General features: G+C 46.3%; 1 protein-coding gene and 1 non-coding gene across 2 annotated transcripts in view; both read left to right on the top strand.

Moving 5' to 3' along the window:
• Window positions 1-24576, top strand: part of bsna (bassoon presynaptic cytomatrix protein a) — a 160295-nt gene that overhangs the window by 130397 nt on the left and 5322 nt on the right. The window contains exons 5-12 of the mRNA XM_088915628.1: window positions 584-7732; window positions 10576-12754; window positions 13238-14214; window positions 15253-15343; window positions 17174-17284; window positions 17626-17681; window positions 18286-18401; window positions 19922-20020. Of these exons, the coding sequence (XP_088771754.1) occupies window positions 584-7732; window positions 10576-12754; window positions 13238-14214; window positions 15253-15343; window positions 17174-17284; window positions 17626-17666 (10548 nt within the window). The 3' untranslated portion in view covers window positions 17667-17681; window positions 18286-18401; window positions 19922-20020. The remainder of the gene's footprint in view (window positions 1-583; window positions 7733-10575; window positions 12755-13237; window positions 14215-15252; window positions 15344-17173; window positions 17285-17625; window positions 17682-18285; window positions 18402-19921; window positions 20021-24576) is intronic.
• Window positions 22805-22910, top strand: LOC148835463 (U6 spliceosomal RNA). Its single transcript, XR_016091169.1, has one exon. It is a non-coding gene; the product is annotated as a U6 spliceosomal RNA (small nuclear RNA).

Below are 24576 nucleotides of genomic sequence, written 5' to 3'. Positions count from 1 at the left end.
GGTATGGATATACATATTTTTATGTTGTCACTATTAATTATGCTGTTACTCATGAAAAACTGCTACCATGCTGAGTATAAGAGGGAAATCTCATCAGTATATTGATGACAACAGATAGCGCAAAGTGCCAAGAGTAATGCTTGACAGTCCCAGCTGAACATTACAGCCACCTTCTTATTCAGGAAAAGCCTGTGAAAATAGTGCTGATAAGGCAAATGTATGACAAGATTAAGTGTTTATGGAAAAAAATGAGGCAGTGTTCTGTTTCTTATTTACATTTTAACGAACCTCACCTCTTCTTGAATTAAATTAACTGAATCAATTTATTGTTACAGGAGTGTGTATCAGTTCTGAGTAGTGTACGCTTAATACTGATGTTTATGCTAGTAGATCTTTGGCTGGTTACTCCACTGGAAAGCAAGAAGATGAACTTATAAAATCTGCATATATCTGAGTCTACCATATAGAAAATTTTGTAAATATTTGTACATTTTGACCTTTTCAAAAAGTTTAGAAAACAGTAAGTCTCGGTAAATGTAATGGTTTCATATTTTTTCTGTTTCTCCTTCTGTTGTACCACCAGGAGGCTCTTAAATCCAGTACGCAAGACCTGTCGCGGAGCCCACAGAGTCTGAGTGACACGGGCTACTCCTCCGACGGGATATCCAGCTCTCAGAGCGAGATCACCGGGCTGATCCATGAAGAAGAGATGAAGCTGAGCGAGCGAGGGGCCGGTGAGCACAGCCCCCCGAGCCCGTCGGAGATCACCAAGCTGGAGAGCTCCATGCGGCCGCTGCTGGAGTCCAAGTCCATCTCAGACGGCGACCAGAAGGGCAGGGGGAAGCAGCACCACCACCACGACCCCAGGGACGACCCGAAGCAGAAGCAGAGGCCCCGCTCCCTGTCCATCACCCCCGAGGCGTTCGACTCGGATGAGGAGCTGGAGGACATACTGGAAGAAGATGAGGATTCGGTGGAGTGGGAGAACCAGCACGCCCGCAGGGACAGCCTGGCCGAGTCGTCCGATGACTTCGGCAGCAAGCTGCGCCACGACTACGTGGAGGACAGCAGTGAGAGCGGGTTCTCCCCTCTCCCCGGCCGGCAGAGGAAGACTGACTCAGAGATGACGGATGAGGAGTTCATGAGGCGGCAGATCTTGGAGATGAGTGCTGAGGAGGACAACATGGATGAAGACGAGGGCTATGGCTACCCCAAGCAGAAAAAGAGCCATAAGCACAGCACAGACTCGGGGAAAGACTCGAAACGCCGCCTCCCCCATAACTCCAGCAGCTTATATGAAGAAGAAGTCAAAGTGCACGAAGATGGCTATAAAGCTGCTGTGGAGGATGGGGAAGAAGACCTGATGGCTTCTCAAGGAGGGCTGCGGCGTTTCAAGACCATTGAACTGAACAATACTAACAGCTACAGCCGGGAGATGGAGCTGAGCAGCGAGAACGACCTCAGCCTAGACCGAGAGCCAGAGCTCGAAATGGAGAGCTTGACTGGCTCCCCGGATGAAAGGTCGAGGGGAGAGTATTCATCAACTCTACCCGCAACCACGCCCAGCTATACCTCAGGCACATCCCCCACGTCAGTCTCCTCCATGGAGGAGGATAGCGATAGCAGCCCCAGCCGCAGGCAGAGGCTAGAGGAAGCCAAACAGCAGAGGAAAGCCAGGCATCGATCTCATGGCCCGCTTCTGCCTACAATCGAGGATTCTTCCGAGGAGGAGGAGCTAAGAGAGGAGGAAGAACTACTGAGGGAACAAGAAAAGATGCGGGAGGTTGAGCAGCAACGGATTCGGAGCACTGCCAGGAAAACAAAGAGGGACAAAGAGGAGCTCCGGGCACAAAGACGCAGGGAGCGATCCAAGACTCCCCCTAGTAACCTCTCCCCTATCGAAGATGCATCCCCAACAGAAGAACTGAGGCAAGCAGCTGAAATGGAAGAGCTTCACAGGTCATCTTGCTCTGAGTATTCACCCTCTATTGATTCAGAAGCGGAAGGGTTTGAAATGATAGCTTCCAAATTATACAAGTCAGGCAGTGAGTACAACCTGCCAACTTTCATGTCACTTTATTCCCCCACTGAAAAACCAACAACCACCTCCTCTTCCTCTAGCAGCAAACCTCTTAAAAGTGCAGAAGAGGTCTATGAGGAAATGATGAGGAAAGCAGAAATGCTGCAAAAGCAACAGAAGCAGCAGATGCAACAGGTAAAGCAAGGGCAGCAGTATAGTAATACATACCAGCAGGAAGATTTCAGAAGCACAGGGCATCAGAACAATTACCAGTACCAATATGAAGAGGACTACGGATATGAAAAAGAAATGGGGACAGCTCATCCTGGGTACCAAAGCACTGCTTCAAAGGCTGACAACATTTACGAGGAGATCCTTCAAACATCTCAAAGCATTTCCAAAATGCAACAGTCTTCTTCACTTGACATGAGCTTGCAGCAAAAAGAAAGCAGTCAGACGAACCTTTGTGGTTCTTTCCAAGACAAGCAGCTTTTGGACACTGGATCAGCATTTGCAAAGCTACTGGAGCAAAACAGTGCCCTTCTTACACCTGGCACAAGTCCTACACAGCTTTCTGCGCCTGTGTCATTTTCTTCAACAGGGACTGAAACAAGTGGAACAGGAGCGAGGGCCATTCCTGACGTTCGGGTTACGCAGCATTTTTCAAAGGAGATGCAAAAGGACAGAGCTAGGAGCCAAAGCTCTTCCGTTAGTGTTGGTTCTACTGGTGTCACAACTGTGGCTTCTTATGTGGTGTACGGCAGGGAATCAACAGCTACTACTCACACCTCAACCGGCCAAACTGCTGCTTCCACTAGTCCATCAGCAGGGTATGGGCGCCAAACAGGGAGTGTTGCAGCTGGCTCTGCTGTCTCGAGTAGAATTTCGGAGTATGCTCAGGCTTATAGCCAGAGGGACAGTAGTGGAAAGAGAGCTGGGGAAAGCAAGGGGACACAAGTGAGAGACAGCTCTCAGGTTGCTGCTGATAATGTCAACTTCACATCCAAAGTCTACTCTTATTTCAAAGGTTCCAGCCCTCCACTTTCCCCCTATACCTCCCCCACACAAAGCCCAACTCATTCTCCTTCCAGAATGGCCACAGCTGAGTTCTCCACACAAACCTTCGGCTCTGGTACTTCAGTGCCTATGACCGGCTCTGGTGCCACCTCCCCAGTGGTGGCACAGGGCACCCAGACACCACACAGATCCATGTCACCACGCCTTTCTAGGCAGCAGTCCTCTCAAGAGTCACCTTTTATGGTCATAACACTGGGGTCTGAAGCCACCAGTCCTAGTAAGCCATTGACTGTCAACTCTTCCACCTCACCCCTGTCTTCACCAACTCGACTGAGTCGTCAACAGACTCTTCATGGTTATGGTCAATCTGCAGGTCCCCTGCCTTCACCACAGCATCAGCAACAGCAACAACAGCAATCACAGCACGTACTATACAAGACTCAGACACAGACAGACAGGGGACCAGTGGCAAAGGTGAATGTTGGCACCAGTACTGTCACCACTGCTAACACGTATAGCCGTGGATCCTTATCCATGGAAAATATATCCCTGTGCAGAATCTCCACTGTTCCTGGAACTTCCAGGGTAGAGCAAGGCCAAAGAATGCCCAGTGGTAGTGTAGTAGACTTAAGGACAGCAACAAAGCCTGCCCCAGTTATCATGACAGATCAAGGCATGGACCTAACGTCTGTGGCAACAGAAAGCCGCAAATTCTCTGTTGGGTCTGAGGCTAGCCCAACCCGGCACTCCACAACTGTTCAGCCACTGATCATGAACTTGAATGCTCAACAGCATCCTCGTGTTGCTATGTCAACGGCAACAACAGTGAGCATTACGGTGGCAGCATCTATGTTTATCTCACAACCAAAACAACCTGTGGTTTATGGTGATCCTTTCCAGAACCGGCTGGACTTTGGCCAAGGATCGGGATCTGCAGTATGTCTGACTCAGGGCAAAAAGCAGACTGATCAGCTTATTCCAAAGATAGATGCCAAACTTGAAGACCTGGGCATCCAGCAGCAACAGCTTCAGCAGCAGCAGAAACAGCTGCAACAGCAACAGCAACAACTGGAGCACCAGCTCCAACAACATCACCAACAGCAACAGCAACTTCAGCAGCAGCAAGCCACTTTCGCCAGATATAATCTAGCAAATCAAGTCCAACCTTTACACAAGAAAGATATGATGGTGAGCCAGACTAACACTGCCCAAGCTGTAGTCAGTGTCAGTGCAATCCCCAGGGCATCTCCAGTCCCAGATCAAGCTGGGCTAACAGGTGCAATTTCTGCTCCCCCTCATGACCTGTACAGTGGTGTTCCCCTGGAACTAAAGGGTCAACCCCCCATTGTCAACTTATCAGGAGTGAAGCCACATGTCATGATGGTACAACTGGATAACACCTCCCAAGGTGCAACAGTCACCCAGCTAGTGAAACCAGGAGAGGCCCCAGATGCCCTTGACCTTACTGGGATTAAATCGGAAAACCAGGTTGCGTGCTGCGATGTGGTCTACAAATTCCCCTTTGGTGGCAGCTGCACTGGACCCTTTGCTCAAAAGCCAAAGGTGCCAGAGAAAACTCATGTGCCAGTATCGGAACCTCCTCAGAGCAGTCGGCCTCCTTCAGCTCCTCAGTACTATGGAAGCAGGGCACAGGAGGCTAGCCAAGAAAACTACCAGTACCGTGAGCAGTTAGCGGGCAGCCATGGCTTAATGGATGAGCGTAAACCTTTCCCTCTTCCTTTCCCAGGACGGTTGCACCCATCCATGTCTGACACTAATCTCGCGGAAGCTGGGCTGCATTATTACCAGACAAAGACTGACACCAGTCAGCGTGGGCCTGTGGACATGGCAGTGGATCTGAGCACAATGAAACAATCCTATGGCCCCAGCTTCTCTGAGGGAGGGTACTTTGGTTTGGGTATGCAGTATGGATCCTACACAGATCTACGTCACCAGGGAGACATGATGAGTCAACCTTTACCTATACGAAGGTACAGTTCGATGTCGAATATCAACGCAGATTACAGTTACTCATCACGGGACCTTTCTAGTTTCCAGGAGTCTAACCTAGCTCAATACAGTGCCACGACTGCAAGGGAAATCAGTAGAATGTGCGCTGCTCTGAATTCAATCGACCAGTTTGGTGGAAGATTTGGTACCAACCCAGAGCTCATGCAATATGGTTCTGCAGGAGGAGGCGCCGCAGGAAGTAGGTTCGGTCTGCTCACTGGGCAGCAAGGCCTACCGTCCATGAAGGCCAACCTGATGTATGGCTCTAACCTTGCTGAAGGGAGGCTGTCTGCACATGTTCAAGGCCAAGCGAGCTTGGCACAGTATAATGCAAGGCAAGCCAGTATAAGGGCTATGTACCCCTCCGCAGTCAGAGCTGCAGATGGAATGATCTATTCCACTATCAATACCCCCATAGCCTCTACCTTGCCAATCACTACACAGCCTGCATCAGTTCTGCGGCCCATGCTGAGGGGCCTTTACAGACCTTACCCCACAGGAAACATGACAGCCGTACCCTTGGCCAGCCTCACAAGGTTGCCTCTGGTAACTCCCAGGATGCCTCTGTCCTCCCAAGGGCCATACCGTTACCCTCCTCCCAACCGTTTTCCAGTAGCCCCTGCGGCCGCCTCTGTAGCTCCCGCTACCACAGCCTTGGAGACACCAGTTTACCTTGGCAAGCCTTCGGTGACCTCTGGAGTATCAAGCACCATGCCTTTGGCCTCTTCTTTACCAATTACCCAGCCTACAAGCCACATGGGGGTGCCAAACGTGCAGGCTGGAGCGGCCCCTGCAACAGCCCTGCCTATGGCACAGCCCGTTGTTGTGCCCACCAGCCAGCAGCAACCTCAGATTCACCTTCAGGCCCAACTCCCAGCTCAGCAGCAGCCACACCTCCAGGCGGCCCAGCCTCAGACCCAGCATCAGACTCAGCCCCAAAGTCAGCCCCAGCTGCAGCAGCCTCCGTCGCAGCCCCCAGCCCAGCCGCAGACCCCATCCCAAGCCCAGACGCAGACCCAGGCTCCGGCCGCGCCGCTCGCTGCAGCCGGCATGGCCGGTGGCAGCACCGAGAAGGAGAAGGAGGAGGAGAGGCTGCGCCGGCAGCAGGAGCATCTGCTGCAGTTCGAGCGGGAGCGCGTGGAGCTGGAGAAGCTGCGCCAGTTGCGGCTGCAGGAGGAGCTGGAGAGGGAGCGGCTGGAGCTGCAGCGGCACCGCGAGAAAGAGCAGCTGCTGGTGCAGCGCGAGATCCAGGAGCTCCAGACCATCAAGCAGCAGGTGCTGCAGCAGCAGCAGGCGGAGAGGGAGACTCAGCTGGTCATGCAGAGGGAACAACTGGCCCAGCAGAAGATGCAGCTAGACCAGATACAGTCTCTGCAGCAGCAGCTCCAACAGCAGCTGGAGGAGCAGAAGAGACAGAAAGCTGCCGCAGCCGCTGCAACGGTGGGGACGACAGCACCAGGTGCCATACAGGGGGTAGCAGTAGTTGGAGCATCAGCTCCTCAGGGATTCTCCATAGTTTGTGACCAAACTGGCAGGCTGATTCAGCAAGAAGTGCCATGTGAAATGCAGAGGACAATGGGCCAAAACGGGCAGTTCTGGCAGCCCTTTGTAGAAGGAGGAGTGATACAAGGAGTTATGCCCCCGCGACCTCTGCCCAGCTCTGCTTCTGAAATGTCCCTTAGGAATGAAGAGCACATGGAGGTACGGGCCATGAAGAAGAGGAATTCAATGCCCCGTCTGAGGGATGGGGTGGAATTTGAGGAAAACCAGCACCCGGTGAAGAGGATTGCTGACAGCAGCGTTCAGACTGACGACGAAGATGGAGAGGAGAGATTCTACATGTCAAGGCGCAGACGCACCAGGCGAATCGTGGACTGCAGCGTCCAGACTGATGACGAAGACAACGGAGAGTGGGAGCAGCCGGTCAGGCGCCGACGATCCCGTTTCTCCAAGCATTCCGACTCTGGCTCCGAGAGCAAGGCCGATTCATCCAAAGGCACTTCGAGCATAGCCATCCAGACCATCAGCGATTGCTCCTGTCAGACTGAGCCTGACCAGTTAGGGAGAGTCTCTCCGGCCATTCACATAACCACCCATGACCCCAAGGTGGAGATCGTCCACTACATTTCCGCCCCAGAGAGGACTCAGAAAGGAGAGAGCCTGGCTTGCCAGACAGAGCCAGAGGCTCAGTCCCAGGGCGTGGTTGTCCCCCAGCTCACAGTGCCCACCACTATCACTCCTTACTCCACCAACATCCAGCTGGTGGGCTCTGGCCCAGTAGATCCCCTCTCTCCTCGGTTGCAAGGGGTGGCCAAGTTTGAAAAGAGGAAGCCCGATCCCCTGGAAATCGGCTACCAGTCACACCACTTGCACAATGAGTCCCTCTCCAACCTTATCCGCCAGCCCCCCAAGTCGCCCCAGGTGCTGTATTCCCCCGTGTCTCCGCTCTCCCCACACCGCCTCCTGGAAACTTCCTTCTCCTCCAGTGAGCGTCTCAACAAAGCACACGTCACACCGCAGAAACACTTCACGGCCGAGTCTCCGCAACGCCAGCAGACCTTGCCCCGGCCCATCAAGACAATGCAGCGGTCCATGTCAGACCCCAAGCCCATCAGCCCGACAACAGAAGATCCGTCCAAGGCCAAATTTTCCTTGTATCAGCAGCAGGCTCTCCAGAACAGTCAGGTAAATGCTAAAGTTGTAAGAGATAATTCATGTTAGACAACTTACTTTGGAAAAACAAGTATTGTATAGCTCACGTGATATTGCAGGCATTTAGTTTATTTTAGTGTAAATAGTAATTATAATTTTTTAGCTTATTGTACCGTTTTGCTGTTTAAATTCCATGTTGGTCATAAGTGAATTAAACAAAGACCTTTCCTTTGTGTTTTTTTGTCATGTCCATTTTTCATTTGCCTAAAATCAGATCGCTTTAAAAGATGATTGAAAATGCATGAATTCTGTTTTCATTCATCGAGAATACATTACTGTTGCATGGCTCTGACATACATATGATCTAGAGGCAGCTGCCTTTTAGAGCTTGATTATTCAATTTCATGAAATATTTCTGACAGGCAATGCCGATGTCCCATTGTGACTCTGAAGGAAGCTGGAATGTTCATGCTTTCTGAATATGCCGGAAGAATTATTTGTAAAATCCTGTGCACTTCTCTCAGTATAAATCTGATTGGGTATCTCATCATCCTGGTGCTACACAAATATATCATGATGCAGACCGCAAAGTTGTACTGTAGGGTATGGGTTACTGTGGGCCTACTGTAGGACATGGACCCCCTCCACATGGTTTAAAAACTGTAGCACAGGCGATGGCAAAAAAAAAAAACGTGAGAATTTTGGCATCTGTGAACATAATGTTCACAAGGGTACACCTGTCACCAGCAGGTCCCAGCAAGCTCCTCTCTAAATCAGGAAAATCCTTATGTGGTACAACCCTGCTGTCCTTCATTATGTTTGTTAGTGATTTGAGCAAGCTCTGAGCCTGAATTGCTGAATCGCATGCAGATTACTGCATTGTCCATTTCAGATTATCCGAGGAAGACTTGCATTGCACTAAAGCAGTGCAATCAAACAGTACAGAAGATAAGGAAAATGGCAATCTCAAAATGTAAAAAAAACATTACTGTGGACATTAAGATGCTGACAGTTGACTATTTTTCTTGGATTATAATTCAGTTCAGCATGAGTCTACACAGCTTGTAAAAATAGTAAGTAATTGTTTCTTTTTATAAAATTCAGTTTATAATGCTTTCTGGTTTCACAAATTAAATTACTGCAGGATATATTTGTATTTGGTTTGACCTTCCTTACTTCTAATAAGAGGAAACTCGTAAATCAGTTGCTTAACATATAAAGTAAGTTATATAATTTCTTCATATTCTAAATATTTCGGGAGTGATGAGCATTTCTGCTGAGACTAATAATACTTATTAAAACCCTGACATTCATAAAAAGTGGAGGTTGGCTCATCTGATTGGAGTGATAGAGCAAATCTGACCATGAAAATGCATCTGTGTTAACAAAAAGAAAATGATTCAAGATTTATATTTTATTGTTCAGCCGAAATCTCACAATACTGTCAACAATTCTTTTAATTATGTTTTAATAATAACTATGATCGATTTAAAAGTTGAAGATAGTATGTTGATTTTGGAGACTTAACATAAGGGTGATGGGTTTTAGTACAGGTACTGTACATGATTTGTAATGTTTTTTGCAGGTTTCAAAGGTAAAAAATCACCAATATATTCCCTGTGTGGATGTATTTTATTATAATATCTGCAATGTACAGTACTAACAAAAGTTAAGTTCTTGAATGATTCATTTTATTAAATTACATGTAAAAGTGCATTTTGTAAAAGAATAACATAAAATAAGAAGTAAAGCTATGGATTTGTCTTGCACTTTTATTATAACAGTTGTTATGGATTTTTAAAATGAATACTAAACCACTAAAAATTATTTTACATTTTGTTCCCCAAGCAGAAGTGCAATTCTTGAACATTGTATATATAACATTGTATATTATTATTATATTATTTTGGAGTGTTTGATGACAGAATAAATGAAAATGATAATACTGATACAGTACAAATATCACATTAGCCTAAAAACATGTTTAATACACACAATAGCTATAGCATAGTGGCATCCTGTCAGAACTCAGAAGCTAAGCAAGGCTGGTTCTTAATAATGGGATGGGAGAAGAACTACAGTCGGTTGCTGTAGCAGATGGTACTGATCCCTGAATGTCTCTCTTCCCTCTAGATCAGAGGTATCAAACCAGTGCCTCATTATGGTTACTGGGGTTACTGTACAGGAGGCAGCATCCCTTTGATTGCATGTTAGTTAAACCAATTTCCTGGCTGCTTGGACAGCAAAGATCACTTGGCACTCTTTGAAAGACTAGGTTTATTCTACTCTTATTTTAATACTACATTTTACTTATAATCTGACCCTGCTGGAGTGCCCCATTCATTCAATTGATGAAGCAATGTTTTTTCTCCAGTGGATCTGCTGTATAATGGGGCACATAACAACTGCTGCTTGTCACCTAGATGAAAGTGCTGCACTTCATGGGTGCAGATGAATAACATGGGTCTAACCCCATACTGTATGTAAGGCACTTTGGGATCCTTGGGAGTATTATTATATCAGTACCTGGAAGGTAATTCGGCAATGGCTGGAAAAATATGTTAGCTATTACAGTACATTAGTTGTATAAGCCTTCCAGTCTATTCAACTCCTATGTGATTGATTTGACATTTAGCAAATTACATACTATGAAAACCTCTATTTTAAATCATATGTTATTGTGCAACAGTACTTAATGATTCTGACCTCAGATGATTTTTTGGCAATGTATTTGAGAACTGCTGTTTTGAAGAAAAGGGTATCTGTATTAACAAGGCTATCGGAGGAGTGTGGATGAAGAGTACTTTAAATTAAATGAGTGAAGTTTGTTGCTCAAGTCTTATTCACATTGTCTTGCGCTGTCTTTGGTCTTGCAGCTGTCAGCCTTGCAACAGAACACCTTGATCCGGAAAGTAAAAAGAACCTTACCCAGCCCGCCTCCTGAGGAAGCCCACCTTCCCGTTGTCACTCTTCCTCTTCCTCAGATGTATGCACCTACCATGCCTCAAAAGGCCGGACCAAGGCCAGTGCAGGCCAACAAGGCTAGCCTGCTGAAGGACATCACCCATGAGCTGAAGGTGGTGGAGCAAGAGTCCACCAAGTTGCGCAAACAGCAGGCTGAGCTGGAGGAGGAGGAGAAGGAGATTGATGCCAAGCTTCGCTATCTGGAGCTGGGCATCACCCAAAGGAAGGAGACCTTGCTAAAGGAGAGGGAAAGGAGAGAGCTGGCCTACATGAGGTGCATGGGAGATACCCGTGACTACATGTCAGACAGTGAGCTGAACAACATGCGAATCGCGACAACCTATGAAGGCAATGGGCTGTTGACAAGACCAAGCACAGCTCCCTTAAACCAGTTCAATGAGTTGACCACAGCACAGTATCCTCCCACCACCTCTTTTGTCACCTATCAGTACCCACAAACCCAGACAGCACCACAGGCAACCACCACCTATCAACAAACTGGTTTCCAGCCCCCACAGTACCCACCTGTCACCAACGCCCAACCTCAGCCAAATACGTTTCAGACCCACCACCCTCCTCCACCCTACCAGACACAGGGCACATTCCCACCTCATAACTACACCCCAAACCAACCCTATCAGCCAGACCTGGGAGTGCAGAACCACCCAGGATTTCAGCCTCCTCCTGCTCCCTACCAAACACAGGCCACATACCCAAGTCAAACGTCCTTCCAGCCTGGCCAGAACATACCTTTCCAACCGCAGGCTGAGATCCTTACTGTTCACCAAAAGCCACGGCAGACCTCCCTGGCTGATCTGGAGCAGAAATTGCCCACCAACTACGAGGTCATCAGCAATCCCACAGTCGTGGTGACTTCCGCCGGTCAAGAGGTGACCTACACCCCCACAACTGTGACCAACAACTATGGGCAGTACAAACCTCCAGAGACCACTCTGTCCGACCGCATCAATACCGCGGAGAGTCCCACATCTGCCTACTCTTCCGAAGGCCTCTATACCAACCTGGAGCAGAACATCCCTCGCAATTACGTCATGATTGATGACATCAGCGAGCTCACGAAAGAGAACGTGGGAACTTCCTCGGACATGCAGAAGGCTGACATTCACGGCCACTCAATGAATGGGCGGTACGGGAAGGACCGGTGTGACACAGGTGAGAATGGGAGCTCCACGAGAGTGAGCTCCTACTCCAGGGCCGAGGAGGAATCCGAAGAAGACCTATATGACCACCACGGGAGGAGTAAGAACAGCAGCAGCTACCATCAGCGAGGTGGAGACAGTCATAGCAGAATGGGCAGCAGCAGTAGCGGGGGTGGAGGATCCTCCTATTACTACGATGATTACAAGCACTCATCGCGATCATCAGACAAGCATGGTTCCAGCATGGGAATCCAGAAGCATTCGTCCAAGAATTTGGCTCCAGCCGTTGTGTCTTCCAAGCGCAGCAAGCACAGGAAGCAGAGCATGGAGCAGAAGATATCTAAGTTCTCCCCTATTGAAGAAGCAAAAGACGTGGAGTCGGACATGGCCTCTTACACCATCACTACATCCTCTGGTGGTAGCTGCAACGTCATGACGAGGGCCAAGAAGCTACAGGATGAAATCACCTACGGCTTGAAGAAGAATGTCTATGATCAGCAGAAGTATTATGGCATGTCCAGCCGCGAAGCCTTGGAAGAGGATGACCACATTTACAGCACTGGAAGGTCCAGGTCCACCGGCTACGGGATGGACAAAATCTCTTCCAGAGACTCAGGCAACCATAGGAGCAAGTCCTATGAGAGAGACACCATGGAGCGATCCCAGAGGGGCAGCCACAGCCGTGGCCGGCCGTCCATGCGTTCCCAGCACTCCGAAGAAGAGAGCCCACTCAGCCCCTTGGGGAAGCCCATGGGTGTTGGGCGAGGTTCTGGAGTGCCTGAGCCACCTGACAGCCGCAATCAGTTTGGCTCCAGTCATTCCCTACCTGACGTGCAGGATCATATGAAGGACATTCCCAGAAGCCATGCCTACAAACCTGATGATGCTTACATCATAGATGATATGCATTGTGCTGTATCTGACAGTGAAGGTAAATGGTGCTGAATGCCAAACGCTATCCACCTTATCCCCGCCTGAGAGAAAGTGCATGCCAAAATTGCATCAGAAGCAACCAACCACTATGTCTGAACTGACTGTTAAAGTGTCTGCTATACCCAAGGCTGAACCAGCATGTGCCTGTATTTGTAAATGTTTTTTTTCCACCTCTGAAGCATGTGATGACCTGGATCTTCTTGGTTCTTTTTTTTTTCTGGAAATATTTTTTGTAAGTGTTTGTGTTGGGTGATGTGCTGTGTTGTCTCGTGGAATTTCTGTTCTTTCCAGTTCTATTTTCTTCCTTCGATTAGCTCTTCATGTTTATTAACGTGCTACATGTGCCCGAAGGATTTGCAGGTTTTTTTTTGCATGCTGTGAAGGTTGGCGCGTGTTTATCGTCCTTGCATGGCTGCAGTCTGCTCGCCTTTCTCCCCGACGGATATGGAGATTGACTGTGATCTGTGTTTGGTTTTCGAAGCATATCATTTGGGGCAGGAGGAAACAGACTGGTTTGAGAAACCGCGGGAACTGCGCTCTGAGAGATCGAGGCATTACGGCAGCAGCAGCGGCGGCGGCGGCGGCCATTCGTCCTCCCAGAGACGGAACCACGTCAAGCACACGTACCACGACTACGACGAGCCGCCGGACGAGGACTTGTGGCAGCAGGACGACTACTCTCACCCGCGGCATTCCTCCTCCTCGTCCCGGGAGCACAGGCACCACGGCAGCAACTCGGGGCGGCACTCGTCCTCGTCTCGGCACTCCTCGGAGGAGGCGAGGTCCTCCAGGTCGTCCAAAGGCCACCCCAAGGAGTCCTCTGTGCGCCATGAATCCAGGCAGGCGGCGTCCTCGTCCTCCCAGAAGAGGAGCCAGCCCGCGGATTCGAGATCCTTGCAGGGCTACCACTCCTCTGATTACTCCCGCCAGCCCTCCAGCCACCACCACAGCTCCTCGGAGGGCCAGAGGGTGCAGAAGCAGCCCCCGTCGTCCCACCATCAGCAGCCCCAGCAACAGCAGCAGCAGCTGCAGTCGTCGAGGAAGCAGGACCACCAGGCTGCGTCCTCCAGGCAGCAGCCGTCAAGCCAGCAGCAGCCGTCCTCCAGGCAGCCGCAGTCCCAGCCGCAGGCAGGAAGGCTGCCAGCATCCCAGCAGCAGCAGCAGCAGCAGCAAGAGGGTCTCCAGCAGCAAGGGCAGCAGGGACAGCAGGCTCGCAGCCAGCAGCAGCAGCAGCAGCAGGGGCAGGGGCAGGGGCAGGCGCAGGCGTCAGCAGTGAGGCAACCGCAGATGCAGCAGCAGCAGCAGCAGCAGCCTGTTCAGCAACAGCCAGCACAAGCACAGCAACAACAGGCTAAGCCAGGCCAGGCTCAGGTTCAGGCCCAGGCCCAGGCCCAGGCCCAAGCTCCGGCCCCGGCCCAGGCCCGTCCACCACAAGCAGGCCTCCAGCCAGCCGCAGCGGTAAGAGTAGAAAAAAAAAACGTGGAATGTAATTTTGAGAAAGTATTTTATGTGTAGTGCTTCAGTCAATACCTGAGAGGTTGGAAGGACAGAGGCAGTGGTAGAAAAAGACCTTTCAGGTAAGTGCCTCCTTGGTCAGGACTTTTAAGCAGCAGCCTTTGCAATTTTTAAATTGGAGAGAGTGAGAGGATTTACAAAGCTGTTTGAGTCCTACCACAATAGTCTTCTATGACTGCAATTGCAAATTTGGGTTTTTGAAAGGATAAACTATTTTTTTTTTTGTTCGGGCCACTGTGAACACTCACAAAAATGGATGCTAAAATATTTTCTGCCAGTGCTTTTATTAAGCAGTGACAAAGTAATGTAAATACAGGGTAATGTGTGTGATAACTGTGGAGAAAGCCAGCTTTAGGCAAACTTATGACTGAATTTTTACCAAGTTGATAATACAAGAAATGCAAATTCTAATGTCTAGTCAGGGGCTGATGCACTCTTCTCCACCCCTGTTGCAGTCTATTGCATTAACCTAACTGAAGACCATTAAAATTCACTAATTTGTAGCAGTCAGCTTAATAGTACCTGAAGGATTTGATGAGTTTTGACAAATTATGGTGTTTAAATTGAGCGGAGCGATTTCATTAGAGTTCCTTTTTGTTTTGCTATCTCATAGTTATTAATTTATTGTCAGTTCCATATTCTTTTCACATGTCACTGGCAGTGTTAATAGCAAATTTGCTTCAAGGCTGGGTACAAATTCCCTACAAACAACAGTCATCCTGTTCCCTATTGATTGCGTTTGTGTTATCGTTGTACCTCAGCTGATTATTAGGCTACTGAAAAAGCTGCTATTATAGCATAATATACTGGAACCCTGACACCATCAGCAGGCGGCATATTCTTGGGTTTTAATAATAAAGTCAGAGATTGTGATCATTTATTTTGCTCACATTGCTGTTTGTCTTTGGTTATGGATAGCGAGAAGTAATCATATTTTCTATAGTAATTTCCTCCTTTCTTTACTATCTTTTTTTTTTGCAGGCAAAGACAAATTTGGCTGATGCTGCCAAGCCAGGTGTGAAGCCAGCAGCACAGCCTGCTAAAGCACCACAGGGTTCTACAACGGCGATAGGTGAGTAAACCATCTTTCCTAAGATCCGTCATTCTTAAGGAATTCAGATTCCTGCCCTTTCCACAGTCCCTGCCTGTGTTGCTAAATAATGGAGGCGGTGAGAAGATTACTGTACTGTATGTATTTACTGTATATACACCACTGCATGAACAGCAAGGTGGCGTGGTGATTTACGCCCTTCTGAAGATCACCTACAGATGGTTCATGGGTTTCAGCAGAGAAATGGGACATGAGCTTCTTAGGGGCACTGCAGCGTCACAGCTTTGTCCCAGGGGTCCCGGGTTCAGTTCCAGACTTCTGGTTCTGTCTGCCTGGAGTTCACTCCTACACCCACCTGGCAGGGTAGGAGGCTACACACACAGTCATTACTGCATTCCCTTATCAGATGCAAATATTTTTATGGAGATGAATGGGGCTGTGCAACCTTTTGATTTATTTAGTGTGTCATTTACTGCATTTAGCATAATAGCTTTACTTCAGATTATACATGCTATCAGTTTTTTTACCTCCTAAGGCGAGGAAAACTCCTAGTGGTAATATAAGAGCTGAGGACACAGAAAAGATGTCACACCCCACACTCTCCCTCACAAATGCCATTACATTCCTACAACCACTGTTTCACGATCTCATTCCTAGCTGAACCCATCGCATTCTCACAGGCACCAGATTCCACAGAGTCTCACTCCTGGACCGATTATCCAACCACGTCCCTCTCCCTCACGCACCAAACCATGCTCACTAGTGAAAAGCCTCCTTTAGAGTTCTCTAGTGCGTGTTTTTGTCTTATTGCATTTCCCTTTTCAATCTCGTGTCTTGGATTTCTCCTTTCGGATTGTCTTCTCGGTTTGTCTCGGATCTATCTGGTTATCTGATCTCTAGCTTCTGCTATCGACCTTGCTTCTGGATTACGATTTTGGATTGTTTGCCTCTGCATCCCGCAGAATTCACAGCTACGCACAGGATCCTCGGAAAACTCCCTGCCGGTTCCCTGACAAAAGAATTACAGTATCTTTAGAAAGCATTTGCAGTGTTTGTATAGGACGCCACTACCAGAACTATTCATTCTGTACTTGACAGCAGAGGTAAAGAAAAAGGATTTCCTAAACAATTGTCCTTGTCATCCTTTTCAAACTGGGGGATTATCCAAAAGATAGTTTTGAAAACTGCAGAACGTTGGAGGAAGCAAACTGCAAATATGGCACAAAAAGAAAATCAACCAACAAGAGCAACTCTTTTAAACAAGATAATAGAATTACTGTTTTTTGTGTCTTCAGGGAAGTTTATCCACTATAGTACCATTTAAATTGAAATTAATTCCACATTGATAGCTTAACCGTTGAGTAAATCTTATAATCTCCTGGTTGATCTGACTGTTGGAGGATGATCATAATTATACTGCCATGCAACACTGTAGCGCTGTCATGGTATATTTTCTTAGCACAGGATCCGCCAAGCATGCCAGCTCAGAAATAATTTCAAACACTGGGTTGCAAGAACCGATGTTCTCAGTGGGTTAATATCGGTGATATTGTTCTATTTCAGTAAACCAGAGAGCTCAGTGCATCACACGCGGGATTTTCTCTAAACTGCAGGGGCGCGGCATTTTTTAATCCAAGCCTATTGGAGGAGAAGACGTCAAGAGAGGGTCATCGATGTATCTGCAGTTCGCTCTGGTTGTGAAGTGACCTTTCGCAGCGCGGAGGCGGGAGGTTGCCAGGGGCTCCCGTTTCCCCCCTGAACACCAGAGGGGATGAAAGCTTAATTATCTGACCTGCCCACGGAGAGCGGCGGCTGTGGCACCGGCCGTGACTTGGACTTTTTTTCCTTTAGGTGCTAAAGCCGTCCCCAGGCCCGGAGGGCAGGCTGCTGCTGACGGGGAGAGCGTCTTTTCCAAAATCCTACCGGGAGGGGCAGCGGAGCAGGCTGGCAAACTGGGAGAAGGTACCGTGTGCTCGTTTTGACAGGGGCCTCTGTGACCGCTGTGAACCAAGCAAGCTGCTGTCATCAGGGCACCCTGTTTCTATTGGTAGGACAATGCTGGGCTGTAGGGGAACGGTTTTGTTCATAGAAGCAGATTGCTTAAGCAAGGCATGAAATGGACGTTAAAATGAATCCAAAAGCTTACAAAGCCGAAGTCATTTCTTGTTTCGGTTTTGGTTAATGGAGCCGACTGATGGCATGCATACTCATGGAGCAAAGAGACGGCAGGAAACTCGCGCCTCGCAGATGCAATGTTGCTTTGCTCTTCCCTTCTTAAATATTTTTTTCCTTGGTTTAAACAGCTGTGTCGGCTTTCGGCAAGAAATTTACTTCATTCTGGTGAGCAGCGAAGTAGAGGGTAAGTAGTTCTCGCTTTTATTAAGAAGAATGATTTCTCATTTTGCGAGAGACATTAGGCAAAGGGGTGGACAAAAAAATCCTTTTGCCAGATACAAGCAAATTATTCACACAAAGGAAGCCTGATAAAAATTGCTGTTTTCAATTGCCTTATCTGTCTGTTGACTGCACTATTATTTTGTCAATCATTTTTTTGTGAAGAAATTATAATCTGTGTTTTTCCTCTTGGCTAACTGCTTGATAAGACCTCTTGTTCAGGGGTTGTACAGTAATGATCTCTCCATGGTCTCTATCCACCTAACACGTTTTCCAGGTACGTTTTATCTTCACAATGTGTGTCTGAGCAGTGCTGGACATTTTATGAGAAGGCTCGTCGTGTTTATTTGAAACTCCAAGGCGAGTTCAAAGTGAACACATCAAACAGCCAACACATTTGTGAGGTTTCATGAATTTAGCTGTGACATAAAATGGTTTGTGCCTTTCATAAACCTTTTGATTTTTTTTCTTTTCAGCAGTTTTTTTTTATTTATTTTAACTACTGTAAGTGTTGTTTGAAAACCCTTGATTGGCATGAGTGTGAAGAATGCTTTGCTTCTGCTTTTCAGGGCTCCTGGAGTAGAAATGACGAAGAAAGAGTGAAGCTTTGTACTTGAAAAACCTATGAACACCCCCCTCGTGTAATTTATTGACAAGAGAGAAATGTGGACCTCTGAGTGCAGCAGTGAGTACAACTGTATTTCAACAGCTCAGTGGAAATTACTTTGGCCTGAAGAGAAAGATCGTATGGATGACAAAAACAGAAAACCTGTTTGAGAAGCTACTTTGTATTGGTGGACCAGTAGGGGGTGCTCTTATTTTTGGACCAGAATTTCTCCCACAGTAATAACTTGGTGTGGGGACTGAGGGATATTATATTGCAGAGGCACCATCTTCCGGATCAGACATTAAACTGTTCTCTTGTAACTATTAGTTATCCCCTGACTATGTTAAAGAGAGCAGGGATGTTCTGCCTGAGCTCTACTCTGGGTTTGTACAATTCAATTGGTAGAGCTGTTTCCCATTTCTCCACCAGATCAGCTGTGTTCTAGGGCTGCTGGTGCCGAAAGGTTGATGAAATGGGTCATTTCCTTGAAGGGCAGTGAGCTGTGGTCCTTTGGGACGAAGAGTGCTGTAGAAATGCACACAAATCACTGCTGTTTTGCAGAATGTTCAAAATTTGATGCATGCCTAATTTAATTGTCTAAGTGTCGTAGCAGTTCTCCAGCCATGGTGATATGAAGAAAAAATAAATTGATTAATCCCTGATCTCGGAGACTAGGTGCATAATCCATGGTCTCAGCAGAGAAAGCTGAGCTTCTTTACACAAAGGCTTGTGGGAGTCTGGAATGAGCTCCCCAGCCATGTTGTTCAAGCCAATACCTTGTCTTCTTTCAAGACATGATTAGGATGAAATCCTTGGTTCAGTATTGTTCTAGCAACCAAACAAGCTAGGTGAGCCAAAATGGCCTCTTCTCATTTGTAACTTTTCCCTTTTGTTCTTATATGTTTCCTTATATATAGATTTTGCTTTCAAGCAACTTCCATTATTCGGATCCATTGCATGGAAGCAATGGGAGAAAAGCATTGTTATGTAGTAATTATAAGAGAAGCAGGTTCATACATACAGTACATTCTGAGGTTTACATGTTTTGCACGTTCACCCTGCAGTCTAAAGCAGATGTGTCTTCTCGTGGCTGATTGAAAACTGTGTCCTCCGATCAAAGCACATGGCAGGCACATCAGGCAATTATTTTCCCATGCTTGAATCCAGCATCAGGATTGTTATTGAAGTAGATTGTTAGGGATAAGTGTCAAGCAACATTAAACTTCAGCCTTCTGGAGGAGAAGGAGAAGGTGTTCAGCCACTGTAGTGCAGCAGTGTGCCAGCCGACGGCTACTGACCGCTGTGTGCCATCCTGTGGCAGGAGGAGGAGGGCTGCTGCTACAATGCAGATGGATACCTCCAAAGAGTCTGTAGAAAAAAAATGAAAGGAAAGCAGGTCCAAATGTAAATTATTACTGTTTTGGAATGCTTGTAATAATGAAAACCAAAATGGTAATATGTGTTATATACAGTATCAGACCACATCACAACCTCAGCTTGAGACGTCCTCAGTAGAAGAATGGAATGGGATGGTGTGTAAGTGTATAAAAAGGCAGGCTGACCTCAGTGATTTCTGCACTGCTCTTTGCTTCACCCAGGCATCCAGGATTGGGATCATGGGTACCTGGCAAGCACTGGAGGTCCTAAGCGTGCACACATGATGAAGGAGAGACTGTTATTGCTTCCTCAGGCAGGAGGTAAGGGGGTGGGGAGCAGGGATATTTCTGCATCTGCATCGCAAAGACTTTGCAGCTTCCAGTCTACAAGCCGAATGCCTGGAGGGGAGACCGGACAGCTCCAGCCGAAACCACTCCTCCCAGTTGCTACCTACTGTTTGAAGAGCAACACGAAAGATTATTACCACTGTTCTCGTCTCTGTATGAGAAAGGTCTGCAGTCACAGAACATGCTAAACGTTTATTTTTTAATGACAGGAATTTAGAATCACTTAGAAATGATAAAATGTTAGATTCACATGTTGTCACTGTAAAAAGGCGCCGTCCTCCGGATGAGACGTAAAACTGAGGTCCTGACTCTCTGTGGTTGTTAAAAATTCCCAGGGCGTTTCTCATCCTGGCCAAATTTCCCATTGGCCCTTACCAATCATGGTCTCCTAATAATCCCCATCTCTGAACTGGCTTCATCACTCTTTTCTCCTACCCACTGAGAGCTGGTGTGTGGGGAGCATTCTGGTGCACCCTGGCAGCTGTTGCATCATCCAGGTGGGGCTGCACACTGGTGGTGGTGGAGGGGAGTTCCCATTGCCTGTAAAGTGCATTGAGTGGAGTGTCCAGAAAAGTTTTATATTAGAGTAAGCAATTATTATTATTATTATTATTATTATCATATTTTAATAACATGTTCTGTCTGCAGAAATCACTACAATCCTATATACTGTAGTATTTTATTAATTTTATTTTAATTGCGACAAACTGCTTGTTTTTCCCTTCTTTTCAGCCTTGCCCTTGAGCTCAGTAAATCCCACGAGAACATGGAGCATTTCAATCTGAATCTCAGCGCGAACCTTGGGTTCTGACAGGGCACGAGGCGAAGCTCATTTCTGCTTCATCTCAGTATTTTGTTGCCTCTTCGGTCTCTTAAAAATATAGATTTTTGATACAGTTCCAGGGTCACGTAACACCGTGGGGAAAGAAGAAGCATTATTAAACGAGGCAGTTTCACCTCTCTCCTCCCCCCCCACTGTTTGCAGGAAGTAGACTATTGATCTCCTGGTCACCTATGTGACGCGCTGTGAAACGAAATAGCAGGGAATCAATTTTGAGCAACAAATTTAGCCATTTTCGGAGGAGGCTGTCACAGTAAGGGATGTGCAATAGCTTCAATAGGTGTGTTAAAATAAAGAAGCCTAAAACGCAGATTTAAATACAGACAAGAATCTCATGCTGCTCAAAGTTGCATTGACTTGCATATAATTTATGGTTGTAGATCTTGGGCTAGATAGAACTGGTAATTATTTTCCTTTGGTTGATCCCTGTGTTAGCCAAATACACTGACATATGTCTTCAGTCAGTGTTGCATCTTTATTGACCAGAAGAACGCTGGATGTTAGAGAATCTGTAATTAAAGTGTTCATTTTTTTCCTTCACGAGAATGACCACACCTAGAAGGAAGATATCTTACTTCTACATTTTCCTGCTGCGAAAGGGAAATGTTTATATTCCTCCCAGAATGTCAGCAGCAATCTTTTGTTAGTCCCACGGTGAAATTAGGAACAAGCAGAAGTTAAATCCACGTTGAAAACAGTTTGGTTTGTGGGTTCTTCATTTAATGAATATGTGCATGCATTCAAATAAAACGAAGCCATCCGCCTCACAGGTTAGGAAAACAGTTTATGTGTTTGTTTCTAAATAAAATGTAGGGGAATGCTTCAGGCCTGTGAAGATTAAGTAACTGGAATAACTGTTCTACAGCAAGGGGATTAAAACTGTTTTATAATGCTTAGACTTCAGAGAATCTGCAGTGAAAGCCCACAAAGATAACTAAGGCGGTAAGGGTGGGTAGCCCTGCTGTGAAGTAAATAGACATAGTTTAAGAGACACAACGGGGTGTTTAATTATGTGATTATACTTCTATAATGAGACCCATGCAGAAGGATATTGATGTAATGCTTTAATATATATATATATATGCTGCTTGCACGATGTGAGAGGAAAACGACTGTAGCTCTATCTGTAGCTCTATGGAAAAAAAAAAACATTCCATTCTGCATAAATTCTGCAATAACGGGAAGAGGTTAAAGCCAGACAACCTAATAGCTGTAGCTAATCAAACAAAATTGCGGCTAAAGTCCCTGTGATTTTCATGTCCTGCTCTAGGAACGTCTATCCCCACTGGATTCTGTCTAATACACTGATATTGGCTGCCGGTTAATTGCACATCAGCAGCTGTGGATGGGATCAGTTTACAAAAAAGGCCCATTAAAAACAGTTATATAATCCCCTAATTAATTCTGCTTCAATGAAGCGATCCAATTTAAGTAAAATAATACAATAGGTGAATGACACATTTATTTTAATTTCAGCTTATATTATTACAATTTAGTGCATCCAGTGTAAGCACTTTGCTATGATCTTTTTTTTTTCCCCAGTTATTTCTTTTGAAGTTTCTACTACCCCACGGGGAAAGAAAAGTACTGCCTTCCCATTCAAAATATATTAAATTATTTTTTATCGTATAAAAGAAATTTGATTTCGATTTTGGAAGTTCATGACCGGCATAGTGAATATGACAAACCACAGACATTACCACTTATTCAGAGCATTTTCCGTTAAAAGAACTAGCATCCTTTGGTCAAGGTGGGATAATTGCAATAAATGTAAATGATGAAAAATTTTGTAAGAGTTTGTAAGACAGTTCTGTCTCCTGTAGTCTTGTGATTGGATGAAGAGATGATAAACAGTCATAACGTAAACAGTATATGACTGTGGATTTGCTTTAGTGCTTGTTTTGGCAGCAGTGTGCTTGCTTTAGTAGCAGATACTGTACTAAAATTGAAACGATACAGATTAGATGGGCAGGGCCTCTACGCAAGGATGACATGCAAGTTTGTTAGGGCTGTGGGAGTCTGGAAGCTCACTACCCAGGCATGCTTTTGAGGCTGATACCCTGGCTTCTTTCAGGAAGTGGCTGGACGATATTCTTGGATCAGTTATCCACCAGCTATCAATGGACTGAATGGCCTCCTTTTTGTTTGCAACCATTCTTGTTGTTGTTTTTTTCCATAAATATAAGACGTCCTTCTCAACAGGCCTTTTAAAATATTGAAGTAAACAACAGATACTGTACCTCTCTGGTTAACAGCTAGAAATGGACCACTAGTGAAACGCATGATCAGCACAAGGATTGTGCTACCTATACAGAGAGAATCCCAGATTCTTATCACAGAATTCCAAAACACAAGAGATGCATTTCCATGTAGATTTGGTGTTACAACCTATGCATTTATGCCCACCAGAGACCGATATTGCAAGAGATCTAATGGAGGGCAAAAAGAAATTTTATTTTATTAGAGTAATGAAAGCATTTGCAGATTTTCAAAGCTTACCTGGGCTGAGACTGCACTTGTGTTTGTTATCATTGTTTGTGTTACAAGGACATCGGTCTCAAATTTAGTAGACGCTGCTCATTCATTAGGCAGTTTAAAGGTGGTCGTGTTGCCCATCTGTAGCTACTCATGCAAGCTGTCCTCTTTCAAGGTTAAAGCCAGTGGAGCAGGGGTAGAAAGTACGGTAGCTGGGGGGTATCCTGTTTCAGGGACAATTAAAGGTGATGGGAGATCCTCACCTGGGATATGGGGTTAATACGCCAATTTGATACTATTGTCTTTGCATGCTTGAAAAACTTTTCCAGCTGAGTGGTATAATGTGGTTAAGAAAAATAATGCGGAACTGTTCTTTTACAACATTGTGTTAAAATCACTTTAAAGGTGAAATCTTGAAGCACAGAAGCAAAGCACACATTATCTGACATGATCTACAGTAGATTCATGCTGGAGTCCCTTTCACTGGGTCTGATGTAAACACATCGAGACTGGCGTGAACACATCGATGAAACTGCTCTTTTTCAAGAATGGAGGTTTCTCCAGGGTCAGCGAAATGCTCCAGGTGTAGCTCTGTAAAGGAAACGAATGATGGTGCCCTCTAAGGCAGTGCCACGGAGCACATAAGCACTCCTTGGTTAAGATTTTGCACAACAGTCAGAAAGTAAGTACTGTAGGTAACTACTGTATATGTTTACATGTACACCACATTAAATATAGTACTTGGCATTGCTCTGTACATTCTGTAGTTCTGGAGTAAGGGGTTTTATATGCATGTTAGTAAATTTAATATGCCTCTAAATCAAGAGAAGTTGTTAAAATGCTCTAATTAAGACAATAATCAGTCCAGATAGACTCATTAAGAGCTGAACGGCAATGAAAACCTGGAACCTCACAGACTCCATTAAGACACTCTTCTCTGCCCTTAGACATGTTAGAACCGGCATACTCAGATCCTTTAAATAATGTTTTTCCTCTGTAATTCTGCAATCCTGTAACCGTCCCCTTGTCCTGGAGCAGCTGAAAGATCAGTAACACTTGCTGGTGTAACGGCGTAAAGATACAGTATGCCATATATATGATATATGATATACAGTATGATACAATACTGTATATGGTTTTCGATAGATATCGGACTGAAGCAGACGGTTTAGTATTTGCTTGTTGCGGTCAGTGACATGGATTGCGAGTCACT

Source organism: Atractosteus spatula, chromosome 5, assembly GCF_055471065.1.
Source record: "Atractosteus spatula isolate fAtrSpa1 chromosome 5, fAtrSpa1.hap1, whole genome shotgun sequence".
Taxonomy (NCBI): Eukaryota; Metazoa; Chordata; class Actinopteri; order Semionotiformes; family Lepisosteidae; genus Atractosteus; species Atractosteus spatula.
The sequence above is the reverse complement of the archived record's forward strand: the minus strand, read 5'-3'. Positions and strand labels throughout refer to the sequence as shown.